The following is a 21,017-nucleotide window of genomic DNA, read 5'->3' as shown; positions in this document are numbered from 1 at the left end:
GGACTGGTCCAGCACACATCTACACTCATGTTTACTGAAGCACAGCTTACCATGTGCTAAGATAGAATGGACTTGATTGTCCTGAATCACATGAATGCAAAATATAATATTATTCAATTTTTTTTCATGGAAAACATGTACTTTTGTTTTTTGAGATTTTTAATATAATCACATTATTTCTTGTTTATTTGTCTTCCCTACAAAATCTCTCATATAACCCTCTTTTGGCTCTTTCAATTTCAAGTCTTTTGTTGCCAATAAATGCTGTTACACGTATCATACTTGTGTGTGTGTGTGTGTGTGTGTGTGTGTGTGTGTGTCTATGTGTATATGCAAGAGTGAGAGAGAACATTTAACATTTCAAGAAAGGCAATCATTTTACTTTGAAATTGTGGATGAACTCAAAATGTATCATCAAAAGTTATGACCTGAGCTAGACACAGAAATCAAATATTGTATGACTTCAGTCCTAATTGGGCTAAAAGCAGTCAGTCCTCTGAAATAAGAACTGATTAGTCAGTATTAGAGCCTGAACATCAGGGTGTAGTGGTATGACTTGTCAAAGAACACATTTCAGTGACAAGAGGAATAATATAAAGAAATATTTCAGGGTGCGTGCATAAGAGATATTAATCATAGCTTACATTGTTTACTTGAGAAATATTCTGTGTATGTTTTTAAATCTCAATAACCAAAATGTTATAATTACTGTGTAAGAGATATTAATTTGTTTATATATTATTTATTCTTCCATTAATTTCCTTCCATTTTCATCCTCCCGAATTTTAAATAATCATTCTTTGCTCTTCTTCAAGCCACTTTTTACATAAACTATTTTTACACACTTAACATACCAAAATTTGATTTGTACAATATTTTACAATATTATAATACTAGGAATATATGACAAACCACTGAATTTTACCAAGGGTATTTATTATATATAGTATTACAGGAAAAAGGAAAATGAGTAGAGATGAAATACTATTCTTTCTAGTTGTTTTTAAGAGACAGTTGCCTGAGTCCAGCCATCTCAGGACAAACAAAACAAAACAACAAAAAAAAACCTCATTTTTTTTCTTTTTTATTATTACAATTTATTCACTTTGTTTTCTGGCTGTAAGCCCATCCTTCATCTTCCACCAGTTACAAACTATCTCCCTCTTCTACCCCTATGCCCCTCTCCTAGTCCAATGATAAAGGAAGTCTTCCTTTCCTACTATCTTCTCAAGTCTTACCAAGAATGGCTGCACCTTCTTCCTCCTTGGCCTGGCAAGGGTGCACCTTCCAGGAGTAGGTGATCAAGTAGCCTGCCACTGAGTTCATGTCAGAGACAGATGCTGTTACCCTTAATAGGGAACTGACATGGAAACTGAGATACTTATGAGCTCCATCTGAGCAGGGGTTCTAGGTGTTCTTCATGCGTGGTCCTTGATTGGAACAGGACACTCAGGGCCCACATTTTTTGGCTCAATTGGCCTCCTTGTGGAGGGCCTCTCCTATCCAGATCTAACTATCTCCTGAATCTTTCATATTATTCCACGCTCTCTGCCCAAAGTTTGGCTATGAGTCTAACCATCTGCTTCAATACCCTGCTAGGCAGATTCTTTCAGAGGCTGTCTGTGGTAGGTTCCTGCCCTGTTCTCTGTCTTCTCCCATTACCGATGTCTATCCTGTTTGCCCTTTTAAATGAGGATTAACCATCTTCCCTAGGTTTCTTCCTGTTGTTTAGATCCTTTAGGACTCTAGATTTTAGTATTTTAATCCTATATTATATGACTAATATGCACATATGAGTGAGTATATACCATGAGCGTATTTCTGCTTCTGGATACCTCACTCAGAGTGATCTTTTTTAGTTGCATCCATTTGCTTGCTGATTTTCTTGTTTTTAATTGCTAAATAGTATTGCATTGTATAACTACGCCACAATTTCTGTGTCCATTTCTCGGTTTTGGGACATCTAGGTTGTTTCCAGATTCTGGCTATTATCAATAAATCTGTTATGAATAAAGTTGAGAAAATGTCCTTGTTGTATGGTTGATAATCTTCTGAATATATGCCCAGGGTTGGTATAACTGAATATTCTAGTAGAACTATTCATTATTTTCTGAGAAAGCACCAGATTGATTCCCAAAGTAGTTGTACAAGTTTACATTCCTACCAGCAATGGAGAAGGGTTCCCTTTTCTCCATATCCAGTCCAGCTTGTGTTGCAGATGATGTGATAGTATATATGAATAACCCTAAAAATTCAACCAGGGAAATTCTACAGTTGATAAACACCTTCAGCAAAATGGCTGGATACAAAAGACAAATGGGCTCAGAAAGAAATTAGGAAAACAATACCCCTTTGCAAAAGCCACAAATAACATAAAGTACCTTGGTGTTACTCCAATCAAGCAAGTGAATGACTTGTATGAACAAAAAAAAAATAACTTCAAGGAAGATATCAGAAGATCTCCTATGCTCCAGGATTGGTAGGATTAACATAGTAAAAATGGCCACTCTACCAAAAGAAATCTAAAGACTCAATGCAATTCCAATCAAAACACCAGCACAAGTCATTACAGACCTTTAAAGAACAATTCTCAGTTTCATATGGAAAAACAAAACAAACAAACAAAAAAACCCAGAATTGATTAAAAAAATATGACTGTACAATAAAAGATTTTTTGGAGGTATCTTCATCTGAAATCTCAAGTAGTACTATAGTGCAACAGAAATAAAAAAATGGCATGGGACTGGCACCTGTACTTTAAATCTTAAAGGGGTAAGCATGTACACATTAATCATTTTTATTAAATCATATCAAGAAGCTGATGGGAAAAAACAAATATAGGTGAATCAACTGCTGTCTCAGTTTTAGTCCCAGTTTGAGGGTGCCCAGATAGCCCATGCTACCTTGAGCTATAATCTCAGCTCATCAATCGTAAAACATCCCTGGCTTTACTATTAATAGTGTACTTTTCTTAACATTAAATTGTTCTCTAAGAGTTTTTACATCAGAGCCGTTAGCAAAAACATCTTCCCTGACCTTATTAAACAATCTTTTTTTTTTTCCAAATTCTTTCTAAGTATAATGTTCATTGGTAACAATCTACATCTATGGCTCCTTTCACGGGCAGTGGTTAATTCATTAATCTGCTCCAGTAAACATGTGAAAAGAGATCAAGCATTGTTAATTTTAAATGCCAGTGATATTGCCCAGTGACGAGCTAGAAGGCTTCTTAGAGTTCTCATACAACTCATGTTATAAGGATTATGGACATCATAACAGCAACATGCAGAGATAAGAACACAAAATCCTTCAGAATATCAGTTCTTGGGATTATGCTTCTCTGAAACAAACTCACCGTGACTATGCTAACAGGGGAACCACATTCCATGAGATCTACAGCTGTTTTGCTGTTGCTACTGCATGGCTCTTGACAGTGGCAGGAAGCCAAAATAGTTTGCCTATAGATGGGTAAGGGGGGGAGTGAGGTTAGCTCAGGCCCTGGGAAGGAGAATTCAGGGTATTGCATGGGCTGTACTAGCCTGGAAGACCAGATAACTTGGAAGGAGTGAAGGATTGCTTGGAGAAAATAGCAGGTAGATTTGATTTAGTATGTTAACTAGGAACCACTGCCATTAGTTCCAGGTTTGAATCCTACTTCTGTGGTAACATAAACTTCAGAGAGAGAAGCATGGTCTCCATTGGATAATGATCTTCAAGTGAGCCCACAGGGAAGAAAGGTGACAAAGACAAAGATTCTGTTTTTCTTTTCTTTCTATATATATTCTTTCTTCTCTTTGAGGGAGGGCGGTTATCCAAACTAGACTCAATTTTTTGCTTTTTTGTTTTGTTTTTCTTACTATATTTTATTTTATTTTATTAATAGTTTTTATTTTTCACCATTTATTCATTATATATGCTGATTGAAGGTCACTTCCTCAACTCCTACTGGTCCCACCCTCCCTCCATCTTCCCCATCCCCTTTCCCTAGACCACTCAAAAGGGGAGTTCCTCTCCTCTGCCATCCACCCATACATTATCAGAACAGTACTCAGCTATTAAAAACAGAGAAATAAAATTTCTGCTCTTATTTCTTTTTATGGGCCACTGTACTCACCTCAGAAGATTTCATACCATGAAGCTTGCCTGCAACCTTACCATGAGCTAAACACTAAGTATAACTCATTTTAAAGAGTCCCACCCCAAGACACTGTTTGATTGACCATTTCACATCCAGAAACATGTGAAATTTGAAATGCTATGAAGTCTGAGACATTTCATCACAAGCATTTCAGAGATCGTGATTCTCTTGCTGCCTGGAGGGCTGTTTCCCACCAGCCCAGGAAGGCAAAAGGGGCAGAAGATGATTAGCATAAAGCTTGGAAAGCCCGCAAGCATAACAGTGGTCAGCCACTCTGGGAACCACCTCATAAAGTAAGTTCAACTTTAATTCCAGAAAACAGAAAACAGAGGCTTATATCCCTTGGGGAGTGCCTGGGATGCTCCAAGCATAGGTATAGATAATTGTTTAATGCTAGGCAATTCAAGGATGCTTGATTTGCATTAAATAGCACATTCCTATTATATGAAGGAACAAGGACACAGATCCAAATTATCTGATATTTGAAGGGAGGGGAGAGTTATCAGGGATCTGTGTCAAAGGCCATCTATCAAATTTGATTGGTGGTGTCCATGTCTAAAGATACTCTCCAGATGAAGTCAGGCAGAGAAAACTCACCCTTGACATGGTTACCCATCTAGGCCAGAAGCAGAGTCATACATGGAAAAGAAAGCCTCCTCCCTCACATCTCAAAATTCAGTCTGAGTTGTGATGGTTTTAAATAGAACCCCTGGAACAATAAGTATGTGTACACAAAGAAACTTTTACAGGCTGCCACTGTTGTGTTACTCTCAGAGAACTTCCTGGCTGGTGTTAGTTCACCATTCCCTACATATTCATCCACCGGACTAAAAGTTTCTTGTGTAAAGTGAGGCAACTGAAAATAGTAAATGTTGAGAATCAGGATTATCAATAAGTCTTCCGTAAACACATTATATAATACTGTTGCATGTAATTGATATTCACCATTCATTGTATTCTTTTTAAAAATAAGTTTATTTACTTTAAATTCCAATAGTAATCCCCCTCCCTTTTCTGCCCATGATTACCCTCCATTCCTATTGCCCCATCCCCTTTCCCCTTCAGAATAGCGAGTTCATTTCCTTTGAGCTAGATTTACAATTCTGTTGCACCTCAGTGGACCAAAGTACACAACGGCCTTTCCACCTTGCTTATACTCACAGAATTCCTCTCCAGTAAGGATACTTTTATGTTGATGATGACTCTGGATTTGTGCAAGGCCTCACCATTTTAACACATTCATAAGTTTTTCCTCTATTATGAATCCTTTCATGATGATGAAGATTATACAAATGTGGAATGGTTTCACCATGTTAAAAACACTCACAGGCTTTCTGTCCATTAGGATTTCTTTCATGAGTGTGGAGATTATTCTGAAGTCCAAAAGTTTGTTCACATTGGTTACAGTCAGACATCTTTCCAGTATGTGTTATTTTATGTATTAGGAGATGTTATGTGCAAAGGCTTTGCCACATAGTTATATTCATATGGTTTCCCTCCAGAATGTATTGTTGTCTTAGGAGATGATTGATACATGCAAAGGATTTATCACACTAATTACCCTCACAAGGCTTCTCTCCACTGTGTGTCTTTTCCTGTTTTCGGAGACTACTCTGCTGTGCAAAGGCTTTATCCCGTTGGGTATATTCATAAGGTTTCTTTCCAGTATGTGTTCTTTTATGGCTTAGGAGATGACTGTTTTGTGCAAAGGCTTTACCACACTGGTTACATTCATAAGGTTTCTCTCCAGTGTGTGTTCTTTTATGTCTTATGAGAGCACTGTTTTGTGCAAAGGCTTTACCACACTCATTACATTCATAAGGTTTCTCTCCAGTGTGTGTTCTTTTATGGCTTAAGAGAGTACTGTTTTCTGCAAAGGCTTTGCCACACTCATTACATTCATAAGGTTTCTCTCCAGTGTGTGTTCTTTTATGGCTTATGAGATGACTGTTTTCTGCAAAGGCTTTGCCACACTCATTACATTCATAAGGTTTCTCTTCAGTGTGTGTTCTTTTATGGCTTAGGAGATGACTGTTTTGTGCAAAGACTTTACCACACTCATTACATTCATAAGGTTTCTCTCCAGTGTGTGTTCTTTTATGGCTTAAGAGAGTACTCTTTTGTGCAAAGGCTTTACCACACTCATTACATTCATAAGGTTTCTCTCCAGTGTGTGTTCTTTTATGGCTTAAGAGAGTACTGTTTTGTGCAAAGGATTTACCACACTGGTTACATTCATAAGATTTCTCTCCAGTATGTGTTCTTTTATGCCGTATGAGCTGACTGCTTTTTGCAAAGGCTTTACCACATTGATTACATTTGTAAGGCTTCTCTCCAGTGTGTGTTCTTTTATGCCATAGGAGAACAGTGATATAGGGGAAGGCTTTACCACATAGAGTGCATTTAAAGGGTTTCTCTCTAGTATGACTGCTTTCATGCCTGCAAAGTAAATTGGCACTTGTGAAAGATTTACCATAGTCATTTCATTACACTAATAAATATATTTATCTGTATGAATTAATTTCATAATTTGGTCTAATTGTAAAGAAGAATCAAATTTTAAAGTTTTATCACTTTATTCACATTCACGTTATTCCCCTTCATTATGGGTATTTTTGAAGATCCCTGTGATGGTAAGAGCATTTGTTATGTGGATCACTTATATAGCATCATTTTTCTATAAGACGTTTTCTCCTATATATGAAGAGTATTGTAAGAATTCAGAGTTTTACCACAGCAATCCCATTCACAAATTTTTGTACTGTATGAATGATACTTCATTTACAAAGTGACCCAAGACAAGCAGAAGTTCCAAATTCCTTGTATTCATGGATATTTTCTGCAATATGAGTTTGCTGATGAATTCTCAGTGAAGTCGCAAAACCAATTAACAGTAACCATTTATCACATTCAGAAAATTTATTCACAGTGGGGACTACTACCAAATCAATTGTTCTTGGAGAAAGACCGGGACACTGCTTCTTACAATAACCCTATGCTCATGTGTCTTAGAATCATTTTGACATTTTAATTTACAAAAATAATAAAGATTCCCACATTGAATTAACACAGTTTGTTTTTGTTCATCATAGACATGTCATATAGGGATTAAGGTTTCTCCACAACAATATTCTTGATTCTCATAAGCTGCTCCTTTCACTAAACTTTACAATGTTACTGCACAAAAATTAGTAACACTGGTTCTACTATGTAATTTTTGCTTATTAGAAGGTTTTGGACCCATACTGATCACCAATTCAGTGTGTATACCTCTTACAATATCTGAGTAGATAGAATGAGACTAAACAGATTGGCAGTTCAAGTCAGTAGCTGTAATGTCCATATGATTCAAATGGTATTTTTGTTACAATATTATTTTATTTTCTTCTATCTTAGGGGAGTGCCTTGTAAACACAAATCAGATACCTGACATTGAAGTACATGGAATTATGAGATTTTAATTATCATCAGTACACTTAAAGCAGTGCTCTTTTTACACTGTTGCTTTTCTTTAAAACTTCCAGGACACAGCCATGTGTGCTGGTACATGCCTTCAATTCCAGCACTTGTGGAGGCAGAAGCAGACAGATCTGTGTGATTTTGAGGTCAGGCTGGTCTAACAAGCAAGTCTAAGAAAGTCACAGATACCCAGAAAAAAATCTATTTGAAAAACAGAAAATAAAAAGCAGCCAATAAACAAACAAACAAACAAAAAACACCAGACTTCCAGGACACATCAACATGCACATAAAGTTACCTTTTATTAGTTGTAGAACTTTGAAAATGTTCTTCAATATTATGGTCATCCCAATTGTAGCCTAAAATATAGTACGAGAAAATATATATTATTGGAAACATCATGTTATTATTAAGGCAAAACTTAAATCACTATCTTCTGTGACCCTTAGAACCATGCCTGATTTATTTACCTCATTCCTCCTCATTCTCAATTGGAATTACAGAAGAGGATCAATAACAAAGTAAAAGTTGTCTCTTTATTTTAAAAGTGAAAGAAAAATTGCAGTCTTACCTATAGCAGTGAGGTTTTCACAGGTCTCTAGCATCACATCTTTGTAGAGTTGCTTCTGGGAAGGTTCCAGCAAGGCCCACTCTTCTTGGCTGAATTTCACATGCACATCATTGAAGGTCACCAAATTCTAAAATATGCCATACATTTGTACAACAGAAACAGTGGCAACAATATAATTTATATGTCTTTGTCAATATAATCATATAAATCTACTGCTTCTTCAATTTATTTTCTGACACAGAAGTGTGAATGTTATACAGTTGGGTGCTGTGTGTGATGTGAAGTAGGGGAGATGAAAAAGCCTAAAGGTTAGATTGAAAAAAAAAACAAAGGCGTGCTTCAAAAACTTGTGTTTCATCAGATTGTAAGACATGAATATAAAGTAGCCATTAGTTGGGTTCTTGAGCAATCTATGAATCATCTTCAGTTACTTGGGTGAGTAGGTCAGCACCCTGTCATGAGACAGGTGGAAGGACAAAACACAGTCATGATATTTTATATAGCAACAAATGAGATGTGTTGATCAGGGGACACTGAACAGATGGGTAACATCAGTCAAAAGACAACATGGTACTGAATATTATGTTTTGACCAGGGCTTAGGGATATGGCATATCAGTATGTGAAGAGGGGGGCTCATATATTTGTGGAAGGGAAAGTGGACTACAGTGAATACATGGATAAAAATAATGTGAGTAGCAAGCAACAACAATCATAGCCAATAACATCATATTTCTGAGTGACCAGACAAAAGAAAAGGAATATAACACATGATTATTCTCTGATCATTGTTTTGTATATCCTCCTCACTAAATAATGTAGTCTATAGATTAAAAATAAAGATTAAAACTTTTGTATTAAAAAAGAAATGTTAATGTTATCACTAAGTCATTTTAGAAGAAAACGGAATAACAAGTTTTAACTGTATCATATCTGAATTTTTTGAAGATGATATCGCTTTGGAATAGACATGGAAATTAATGTGGACAAAGACAAACAGAGAGAAGAGTGTGAAATAGAGAGACAGAGACATAGAGACAGAGACACACACAGAGAGAAATTAACAGATGAACAATACTAAGTACAAATCAGAGAAATTTATTAAAAGTTACTAACTACAAAAAATGGTGGACAAGCTGGGTGTATTCTGTCATGCCTTCAATTCCATCACTCAGGAGGAAGATGCAGGTGTATCTTATTGAACTGGATGTCAGCATTATGTATTCAAAGAGTTCTAGGACAGCCAGACGTATATAGTAAGACAGAGCTTCCCCTAGAAGTCAATCAAACAAACACAAAATATTGAAAAAACTCAGAGGTCTTTACTGAAACTTCTACAAGGAATTATACATTCATTCCTGTTGTATATTTATTTTCCAGAAATCTGCACTGCCCCAGCTTAAATTGTAACTTCAATGATATCTTACTAAAAGGGAATGCATGTTTAAACAGGTAAAAATAGAAGACAAAAATATTAGCAGTGTAAATGCTGATCATAAAGCAACATAAGATAGGAGAGATGGCTCAGCAGTGAGGAGCTCTTACTGCTCTTGCAAATAATTGGGCTCAATTGTTAGTGTTTACCTGGGACCTGCTACTTTCAATTGCTATATGTTCATCAGTTCTGAAGACATCTTCAGACTACTGTGAGGATTAGGCACACAAGAGGTGCATATTCATGCATACAATCAAAATTCAGTAAAAACTAAAAATAGATCCCAGATGGCTGGGCTGATTGTACACTGTGTCTGATAAGCTGGGTAGCAGAGACTGCAAAGTGACCAATAGTTGGATCAGTGGGTCCCCAAACACCACTGACTGTGTTTCCAAGGTAAGAAGAAAACCAATGTGTAGGGAAACAATTGGGTCCAACCTCAGAGCACCCTGCTAATCTCTGGGAAAATTCCTTGGATGTTGCAACAGGAATAAGGTTTTCAAGCAAATGGATCCAGGAAACAAGCAGGAGTAGCTATTCTAATATCTAATAAAACAGACTTTCAACCAAAATTAATTGAAAGGGATGAGGAAGAGGGAATCCAAGATGGCATTGCCAGGAGGACCAGGACAGGAACAGGACAGCAATGTTGGTACAGCAACTAAAAGACTGAACTCTGGGCCCTAAAACAACAGCAATCGTGTTTCCCAGGTGAGAGGAAACTCCGTGGTGTGGGGATCACTCAGTTCCACTCTCAGGTTACTCAGTGAGAACCTGGAAAATATCCCAGGTGCAGGATACACCTGTGTGTCCTGATCACCTTTCCAGGCCAAACCGTGTGCTCTAGGGCACAAGAGACTGGGATCTCCAGTCTCAAAAACAAACAACAAAAAAAAAAAAACAGGGAATAAGAAAGTGGGACTGACCTCAGGTCACCCAGTCTATCCCTGGAAAAGGTCCTGCAGACCTCCAGTCGCTAGACCTGCATGCCCTACTCTCCATCACAGACAGAACTGTGTGCCCCAGGACACTAGAGGCTGGGTTTCCTTGTCTGGAGAAAACCCCACAGGCAGGAAAAGGGCAGGTCCCAGCTTAGAACACTCAGTCAACTCCACACACACACACTACCACCAGCACACATGGGAACATTCTTGGAAATGCTCTCAGGTTCTTTCCCAGTCACCAGCTTGGTAGCCATCTGGCAAGTGCCTACCCATTCTACACACCATGTCAAACACCACAGACTAGGTCTTCATGTTGGGAGAAAACCCAAAGGTGGGGAAAACATCTGGCCCTACCTCAGAACACCTAACTCTGGAAAAGTTTCTGGTTATTCACAGGCTCCAGACTCTAGCCTCCTGCTGCACATGTGAGAGCAGTGCTCAGCTGCCACGGATTACTGCTTGGGTACTGGGGCACAGAGCTCTAACCTCAGACCTATAGAAGCCTGGGATTCCCGAGATCAACCCCTAGATACTGCTCCAAGGGAGAACAAGTTATCCCTAACTAAACTGACCAAATCATGGGGTACCCAGGTTACATCTGCAACTTACTAAATTTACAGCAAGAAAGCCAGAAGCAGGACAACTGTCTCCAGGACTTCTCTGGGTGAGAGGAGAGCCCCATTGACTAACAAACACCACAGTTACCGCTCAAGTCTCTATGCCTGTGGTGATTTTTGACAATTCCTGAAAAATACCTGCTATTCAGTGACTGTACCCCAAAAGCTTAGGAGGCCTCCTTCAGGAAAAATCATCTTCCTGTCGAGGGGATTATCCCCACCATAGGATTCCAGGAAGCACCAGAAACTAACACCCAACAACTAAGATAGCCAAATGGGTAGAGGCAAGTGTAAAAGCTCAAAAAGACAGAGCAATATGGCATCTCCAGAACCCAGTTATCCAGGAGCAAGCAGCCCTGTACACACCAGGATAAATGAAATTCAAGAAGATGACCTTACATCTGTGCTTATGAACAGGATAATAGAGGAAAAAAATAAACTGCATAAAGACCTAGATGAAGATAAAGTCAAACAGATTATTGCCATTTGCAAAGAAATGGAGGAAGATAAAGTCAAACAGATTATGGACATCCTTAAAGAAATACAGGAAGTTGCAGCCAAACAATTTTTGGCCTTTAGAGAGAAAATACTTAAATCACTGAAAGATATTAAAGAAACAGAGGATTGTTCAAACAAACAGCTGAAGGAATTGAAGGAAAATACAGTCAGAGAAGTGAAGAAAAGCAATAAAATGGCTCAAGATCTGATAAGAGAATTGGAAAAAATTAAAGAAAACACAAGTGGAGGAAACTGTGGAGAGAAAGAACTTAGGGAGGAAAAGAGGAACTACAGAGGTAAGCATAAGCAATAGAGTACGAGAGATGGAAGAAAGAATCTTAGGTGTGGAAGACACAATGGAAGAAATAGTTGTAGCTATCAAAGAAAATGTTGAATCTAAAAAATTCCTGACACAGACCATCCAAGAAATCCAAGACAACATGAAAAGCAAAACCTAAAAATAATAGGAATAGAGGAAAAAGAAGATTCCCTCCTCCAAGGCCCAGAAATTATTTTCAACAAAATCATAGAAGAAAATTTCCCCAACTTAAAAGAGTGGTCTATAAGAATACAAGAGGCCTACAGAACACCCAATAAATTAGACCAGAATAGAAAATCCTCCCACCACATAATAAACAGTAAGTATACAGAACAAAGAAAAAATACTAAAAGCTTCAAGGGAAAAAAGGCCTAGTAAGACATAATGTCAAACCAATCAGAATCACACCTGACTTCTCAACAGAGACTATGAAAGCCAGAAGTATCTGAACAGTTATCATGCAGACCCTAAGAGAACACAGATGTCCGCCCAGGCTACTATACCCAGCAAAAGTCTCAGTCATCGTAATGGAGCAAACAAGATATTTAATAACAAAAACAAATTTAAACAATACCTACCCACAGAGGTACAGAAGCTCCTAGAAAGAAAACTATAACCCAGGAAAGCTAACTACATTCAGGAAAAGACAGGGAATAAATAATGTCATTACAGGAAAACTAAAAGTAACCAAGCACACAAACACAGTACCACAACCAATATCAAAATAAAAGGAACTAACAGCCACTGCTCGTTAATTTCCCTCAACATCAAATCACTTAACTCTCCAATAAAGACACAGACTATCAGAATGGATACGTAAACAAGACCCAACAATCTGTTGGATACAAGAAACACATCTAAGTCACAAAGGTAGATACTACATAAGAGTAAAGAGCTGGAAGGGTCCAAGAAAATGGACCTAAGAAACAAGCAGGAGTAGCCATTCTAATATCAAATAAAATATATTTTCAACCAAAATTAATCAAAATACATGAGGAAGGTCATTTCATACTCATCAAAGGAAAATTCTGCCAAGAAGAAATCACAGTTCTGAACATCTATGCCTCAAATACAAAGGTACCCACGATTGTAAAAGAAACATTAGTAAAACCTATACCACACACAGATCCCCATACATTACTAGTGGGAGGCTTCAACACCCCACTCTCAACAAAGTACAGGTCAACAAAACAGAAATTAAAAAATATATATATCTCTAACAGAGGTTATGAATCAAATGGACCTAACAGATATCTACAAAACCTTACACCCAAACACAAAAGAATTTACTTCTCAGCACCTCATGGAACCTTCTCCAAAATAGACCATATTGTTGGTCACAAAGTGAGCCTCAGCAGATACAAGAAGATTGAAATGATCCCTTGTATCCTATCTAATTACCATGGACTAAAGCTGGACCTCAACAACAACAGAAATAGTAAAAAGCCTACACACACATGGAAACTGAACAACTCACTACTAAACGACAGCTGGGTAAGGGAAGAAATAAAGAAAAATCAAAGTCTTTCTAGAATTCAATGAAAATGAAGACACAACATACACAAACATATGGGAGATGATGAAAACAGTACTAAGAGGAAAGTTCATAGCACGAAGTGTCTTCAAGAAGAAATTTGTAACATCTCATATAATCAACTTAATGGCTCACCTAAAAGCCCTAGAAAAAAAGAAGCAGACACAGCAAAAATGAATAGACACCTGGAAATAATCAAACTCAGGAGTGAAATCAGTAAATTAGAAACAAATAAAACATTTCAAAGAATCAATATAGCCAAGAGCTGGTTCTTTGAGAAAATCAAGAAAATAGACAAACCCTTAGCCAAACTAACGAAATGGCAGAGAGACACTATCCAAATTAACAAAATCAGAAATGAAAACAGGGACAAAACAAAAGACACTGAGGAAATCCAAACAATCGTTAGGATTTACTTCAAAAGTCTTTATGCCACACAATTTGAAAATCTATGAAATGGACAATTTTCTTGGTTGATTCAACTTACCAAGGCTGAATCAAGACCAGGTAAATCAATAAAATATTTCTGTAGCCACTAAGGAAATAGAAACATTCATCCAATGTTTCCAATCCACAAAAAGGTCAGGGCCAGATGGTTTCAGTGAAGAATTCTACCAGACCTTCAAATAAGAGGTAACTCCAGCTCTTTTCAATATATTCCACAAAATAGAAACAAAAGGAACACTACCAAACTCATTCACTGAAGCCACAGTCACCTTGTAACCTAAACCTCACAAAGACACAACCATGAAAGATGATTTCAGGCCAATCTCCCTTATAAACTTTGATGCAAAAATACTCAACAAAATACTTTGAAAACCCAATACAAGAACACATCAAATATATCATCCACTATGACCATATAGGCTTCATGCCAGGTATGCTGGGGTGGTTCACTATACAAAAATCAAACAATGTAATCTACCATATTAAAAAATTGAAAGAAAAAAAAACACATGATAATCTCCTTAGATGCTGAAAAAGCACTTGAAAAAATCCAGCATCCATTCATGTTTAAAGTCTTGGAGAGATCAGGGATACAAGGCACATACCTAAACATAGTAAAGGCAATATACAGCAAGCCTATAGCCAATATCAAGCTAAATGGAGAGAAACTTAAATCAATCCCACTGAAATCAGGGACAAGACAAGGCTGCCCACTCTCTCCATATCTCTTCAACATAGTTCTGGAAGTCCTTGCTAGAGCAATAAGACAGTTGAAGGAGATCAAGGGGATATGAATTGGAAAGGAAGAAGTAAAATTATCACTATTTGCAGATGCTATGATAGTATACCCAAGTAATTCCAAAAATTCTACCAGAGAACTCCTACCGGTGATAAACACCTTTGGCAAAGGGGCTGGATAAAAAATTAACTCAAAAAAAATCAGTAGCCCTCCTGTATACAAAAGACAAAAGAGCTGAGAAAGAATTTAGGGAACCAACACCCTTCACAATAGCCCCAAAGGACATAAAGTATCTTGGTGTGGCCATAACCAAGCAAGTCAAAGACTTGTATGAAAAAAATTCAAGTCTCTGAAGAAAGAATTAGAAGATTTCAGAAGATGGAACTATCTTCCATGTTCATAGTTTGGCAGGATTAACATAGTAAAATTGGACATCTTACCAAAAGCAATCAACAGATTCAATGCAATTTCCATCAAAATACCAACAGAATACTTTGCAGACCTTGATAGAAGATTTCTCAACTTCATATGGGATGCAATGAAAGCAGTCCTTAGAGGAGTTTTAACAGCACTAAAGGCCTTCATAAGCTATTGGAGACATCCCATACAAGCAACTTAATGGCACACCTAAAAGTCCTAGGAAAAAAGAAGCAGGCACACCCAACAGGAGTAGACCACTAGGAAAAACCAAACTCAGGACTGAAATCAATAAATTAGAAACAAAGATAATAATTCAAAGAATCGAAGAAACCAAGAGGTAGTTCTTTGAGAAAATCAAAAACACAGACAAACTCTTAGCCAAACTAAGTAAATGGCAGAAAGATACTATCCAAATCCACAAAGTCTGAAAGAAAGATCTAACAGACACTGAGAAAACTCAAAGAACCATTAACTCTTATGCCAAAAGCCTATATGACACAAAATTTGAAAATCTACAATTCTCTTTAGATTCCACTTACCAAAGTTGAATCAATTCAGGTAAAGATATTAAATTGTCTTATAGTACTTAAGACAATAGAGGCAGCCACCAAAATACTCCCAACCAAAAACTTCGAAGGCCCAGATCATTTCAGAGCAGAATTCTACAAGACCTTCAAAGAAGACCAAATACTGATATTCTCCAAATTATTCCACAAAATAGAAATGTATGCAACATGAACAAATTCCTTTTGTAAGACCACAGTCACCTTGATGAATCCTCAAAGCTCCCCAAAAAGAAAGAGAATTTCAGATCAATCTCTTTTATGAACAATGATGTAAAAATACTCAATAAAATACTCGCAAATCAAATCCAAGAACATATCAAAGATATCATCCACCATAACCAAGTAATCTTCATCCCAGGCATGCAGGGGTGGTTAAGTCTATGGAATCCATCAATGGAATCCACATATAAACAAATTGAAAAAAAAAACCCACAACAACACAGGACCAGTTTCTTAGATGCTGAAAAAGCATTTGACAACATACAACAGTTATTCTTTTTAACAGTCCTGGAGAGACCAGGGACAAAGGCACATATCTAAAAATAGTAAAGACAGTATACAGAAATCCTATAGCTAACATCAAACTAAATGAAAAGAAGGTTAAATCAATTCTAGTGGACTCAAAGACAAGACAAGGTTACACACTCTCTCCAAATCTCTTCAATATAGTACTCAAAGTCCTATCTAGGGCAATAAGACAACTAACAGAGATCAAGGGGACACAAATTGATAAGGAAGAAGTCAAATATCACTATTCACAGATGATATGACAGTATACAAAAATGACCCCAAAATTCTACTGTAGGAAATGCCTACAGTTGAAAAACACTTCAGCAAAGTAGCTGGATATAAATTTAACTACAAAATAAAAATCAGTATCACTCTTGTATACAAAAGACAAATGGACTGAGAAAGAATTAGGAAAATAACACAGTTTACAATAGCCAGGAAAAAAAAAAAACAATATAATGTATCTTGATGTTATCCTCACAAGCCAGTGAAAACCTATATGAAAAAAAAAAAAACTTTAAGTCTCTGAAGAAAGAAATTGAAAAAGATACCAGAAGATAGAAATATCTCTCATGCTCATGGATCAGTAGGATCAACATAGCAAAAATTGCCATGGTACCAAAAAAATATACAGATTCAATGATATTCCCATCAAAATATCAAAACAATTCCTTAAGGAACTCGAGAAAAACAATTCTCAGTTTTATATGGAAAAATAAAAAAGCCAGAATAGCTAAAACAATCCTGTACAATAGCAGGTCTTCAGTAGGTATCACCATTCTTCATCTCAAGCTCTACTATAAATCAATAGTAATAAAAACTGCACAGTACTGGAATAAAGACAGAATGGTGGATCAATGGAATTGAAGTGAAGATCCATAAATAAACCCACACACCATCTTCAACAAATGGTGCTGGTCTAACTGGAAGTCCACATGTGGAAAAATAAAAGTAGATCCGTATTTATCACCCTGCAGTAAACTAAAGTTCAAGTTGATCAAAGACTTTCAACATAAAACCAGATATGCAAAATCTGTTAGAAGAAAAAGTGGGAAAGAGCCTTGATGTCATTGGCATAGAGGATAACTTCCTATACAGAATACCAAGAACACTGGCTCTAAAATCAACAATTAATAAATAGGATCTCATGAAATGAAAAGATTCTATGAAGCAAAGAACTTTGCCAATAGAACAAAATGACAATCTACAGCCTGAGAAAGACATTCTCCAACCCTACAAACAGAGAGCCCTCTAAAGAGCTCTATAAATAACAAACAAAATATATAAAGAGCTCTATAAATTAAACTCCAACAAACCAAATAATGCACTTTCAAACTGGGGTATAGAACTAAACAGAGAATTCTCTAGAGAGGAATATCAAATGGTGGAAAACACTTAAATAAATGCTCAATATCCATAGTCATCATGGAAATGCAAATCAAAACTACACTGACATTCCATCTTAAACCCATCATGGCTAAGAAAAAAACCTGAAATGACAGCATGTGCTAGTTAGAATGTGAAGAAAGAGGAACACTCCTCCATTGCTGGTGGGAGTGCAACTTATACAACCAGTTTAGGAATCAATCTGATACTTTCTCAGACAATTGGAAATAGTAATACTTCAAGACCCAGCTATACCATTCCTGGGCATATAACAAAAAGATGCTCCACCATTTAACAAAGACATTTGTTCAACTATGTTCATAGCATCTATATTCATAATAGCCAGAATTGTGAAACAACCTACATGTCTCTCAACTGAACAATGGTGACAGAAATTGTGGTATATTTACATAATGCTCATGTATTTAAAATAGGAAACCATGAAATTTTCAGGCAAGTGGATAGAACTACAAATGATCATCCTAACTGAGGTAACCCTGAAGCAGAAAGACATGCATGGTATATAATCTTTTGTAAGTGGATAATAGCCAGAATACAGGATAAATGTACTACAATCCACAGACGTAAAGGAGCTAAATAAAAAGGAGGACCCTATGAAGGATGCTCAATTCTCATTCAAAAGGGCAAATAGAATAGACACCAGAAGTGACTAAAGAGAGAAAACAGAGTGAGAGCTTAACATACATGTCCTCTGAAAGTCTCTACCCAGCAGGGGATCAAAGCAAATGCTAAACTTTGAGCAGAGCACAGGGGGTCATAGGAAAGTCTTGGGGGATAGAAAGACCCATAGCTGACAGGACCTCCATAAGAAGACCAACAAGGACAACAAATCTGGGGCCGTTGGGACTTGCAGAGATTGATGGACCCACCAAAGACCATTCATGAAGAGGAACCAGACCTCTGCTCAGATGTAGCTGATAGGCAGCTTAGTCTCCATGTTCAATCCATAGTAAGGGGAGAAGGTGCTGGCTTTGACATGGACTCTGTTGTCTGCTATTTGATCATTTCCCCTTGGTGGAGGGGGCATTGCTATGACACAGAGGAAGAGGATGCAGGAAGTCCTAGTGAGACTTGATAGGCTGGGTTCAGATGGTAGGAGAGGAGGGTTCCCTGTATCTGAGATATAGGAAGTGGGATAAGGAGGGAAGAAGAATGGAGGGTGAGACAAGGAAGAGTCAAGGGAGAAGATTAAAATTGGGATGTTAAGTGGATAAATTATTTTTTAATTTAATTAATTTATTTATTACAATGTGTTCACTTTGTATCCTTGCCATAGCTCCCTCCCTCATCTCCTCCCAGTCCCACCCACCCTCCTTCTTCTGCCCCTATGCCCTTTCTCTAGTCTCCTAATTGGGGAGGAATTCCTCCCCTTCTAACTTATCAGGTCTCATCAAGGATGGCTGCATCATCTTCCTCTGTGGCCTTGCAAAGCTGCATCACCAAGGAGGAGGTGATCAAACACTTGAGTTCATGTCAGAGACTAAATAAAAAAAACAAATTTAAATTAAAAATAAATTAAATGTGAATAAACCAAAGAAATAAAATTAAAAAAACAAATACAACAGGTAAGAAGAGCATCACACACACTTACAATTCAATGACTCAGAAAGCTCAGATAGTGTTAGTGTCATGAACAAATGGCATTCTAAGAAATTAAATATACACTCTGCCAAATTTCAAATGCAAGATGTTGATGAAGATCAACACAAAAACCTATGCTTACATATACAAAACAAAAGAAAATAAATACCTAAAACTCTATATTCCATGCTCAGCACTCAATGATGGTGATGTTGATGACAGGCATGTTGGCCTAGATTTAAACCCAACACTCGACTGGAGTTAGAGCTGTAAGTTCAAAACCAGCCTGGTCTACATACAAACTTTCAGGAAACATCCAGGAACTCTGGGACATTATGACAACACAAAACTTGCTGATAATCAGATTAGAAGAAGAAGGATGAGATCAAAGGTCCAGAAGATATTTTCAACAAAATCATACAAGAAAAATTTCTTAACCTAAAGAAGATGTCTATGAAGGCACAAGAAGCATACAAAATACCAAAGAGACTGGACCAGAAAAGAAAGTCCACTTAGCACAAAATAATCAAAATACAAAACATGCAGAACAAAGAAAGAATATGAAAAGCTGCAACAGAAAACAAAAAACAAAAAAACAAAGCAAACTAACTAACCAATCAGACAAACAAACAAAAAAAAAACAAACAAAAAAATAAACAACCAAAAAACAAAAAAGGCAGATCTATTGGAATTAATCCTGTATTCTCAGTAAAAATTCTAGAAGTTGAATGGCTTAGACAGAGTGCTTCTCACTCTAAAAAACTACAGAATCCAACACAATTTACTAACCATGCCCAAAGTTTCAATCAGCAAAAGAAGAAAATAAGATGTTTCATGATAAGGTCAAATTTAAACAATATGTATCTATAAATATAGCCCAACACAGGGTGCTAAAACCACCACCACCACCATCACCACCAAAATACCAGGATTTACAATCACTGTTTGTTGATATCTCTTAATACCATTGGCCCAAATTCACCAATAAAAAGACACAGGCTCACAAAAGTGGATGATACAACAAAATCCACCCTTCTTCTAAATACATCAAACACAGCTTCACATCAAGATAGACATTATCTCAAGGTAAAGGGTTGGAGAAGATATTCCAAATAAATGAATTAGAGTATCAAGCTTGTAAAGCAATTTTAATATCTAACAAAACAGACTTCAAAAACAACTAATGAAAAGATGGCAAAAGACATGACATAAAAAAAAAACATCCAACAATATAACATTTCAATACTTAACATCTCTGTCCCAAACATAAGAGCACCCAAGTTATAAAAGGAACCCTTCTGCAGGTTACATCACTTCCTGGCCCTCATAAACTGATAGGGGAAGACTTCAATATATTACTCTCAGCAATGGACAGGTCCTCCTGACCAAACTGAACAGAGAAATGCTCCAGTTAACTAACATCAAAAAACTAAATATACCCAAATGATGTTTACAGAACATCCACCCAAGCACAAAAGATTGTTCCCTCTTCTCAGCAACACATATATTGTTCTCCAAAATTGATGATATACTTGAACAGTGGAAGTCTCAAAAGATATAAGAAACTTTCAATAACCTCCTGCATCTTATCAGACCACTAAGGTTTAAAGCAGCACATCACAAATAACAAAAACAATAGAAAGTTACAAACACATAGAAATTGAACAACTCTCTACCGAATAAAATATGGATCAAAACTGAAATAAAGAAATTAAGACTATCTAAAAGTCAATGAAATGAATACACAACATATCAAAAGTCATAGTACACAATGGAATTGTTGACCAGAAGACAGTTCATACCACTAAGTACATTCAGAAAAAATAATCAGAA

General features: G+C 36.8%; 1 protein-coding gene and 1 pseudogene across 1 annotated transcript; one reads left to right on the top strand and one right to left on the bottom strand.

Annotated features, from left to right (window-relative positions):
• Window positions 1-5,805: 5,805 nt before the first annotated feature.
• Window positions 5,806-6,372, bottom strand: LOC132651328 (zinc finger protein ZFP2-like; the record flags this gene model as incomplete). The annotated part of the gene is made up of 1 exon (XM_060376551.1): window positions 5,806-6,372. A coding segment is annotated over one exon (567 nt), but the record flags the coding sequence as incomplete, so codon positions are not given.
• Window positions 6,373-6,984: 612 nt separating this feature from the next.
• On the top strand, window positions 6,985-8,920 carry LOC132651332 (single-stranded DNA-binding protein, mitochondrial-like; annotated as a pseudogene).
• Window positions 8,921-21,017: the final 12,097 nt, after the last annotated feature.

The sequence above is a fragment of the Meriones unguiculatus genome, assembly GCF_030254825.1.
Source record: "Meriones unguiculatus strain TT.TT164.6M chromosome 13 unlocalized genomic scaffold, Bangor_MerUng_6.1 Chr13_unordered_Scaffold_47, whole genome shotgun sequence".
Taxonomy (NCBI): Eukaryota; Metazoa; Chordata; class Mammalia; order Rodentia; family Muridae; genus Meriones; species Meriones unguiculatus.
The sequence above is the reverse complement of the archived record's forward strand: the minus strand, read 5'-3'. Positions and strand labels throughout refer to the sequence as shown.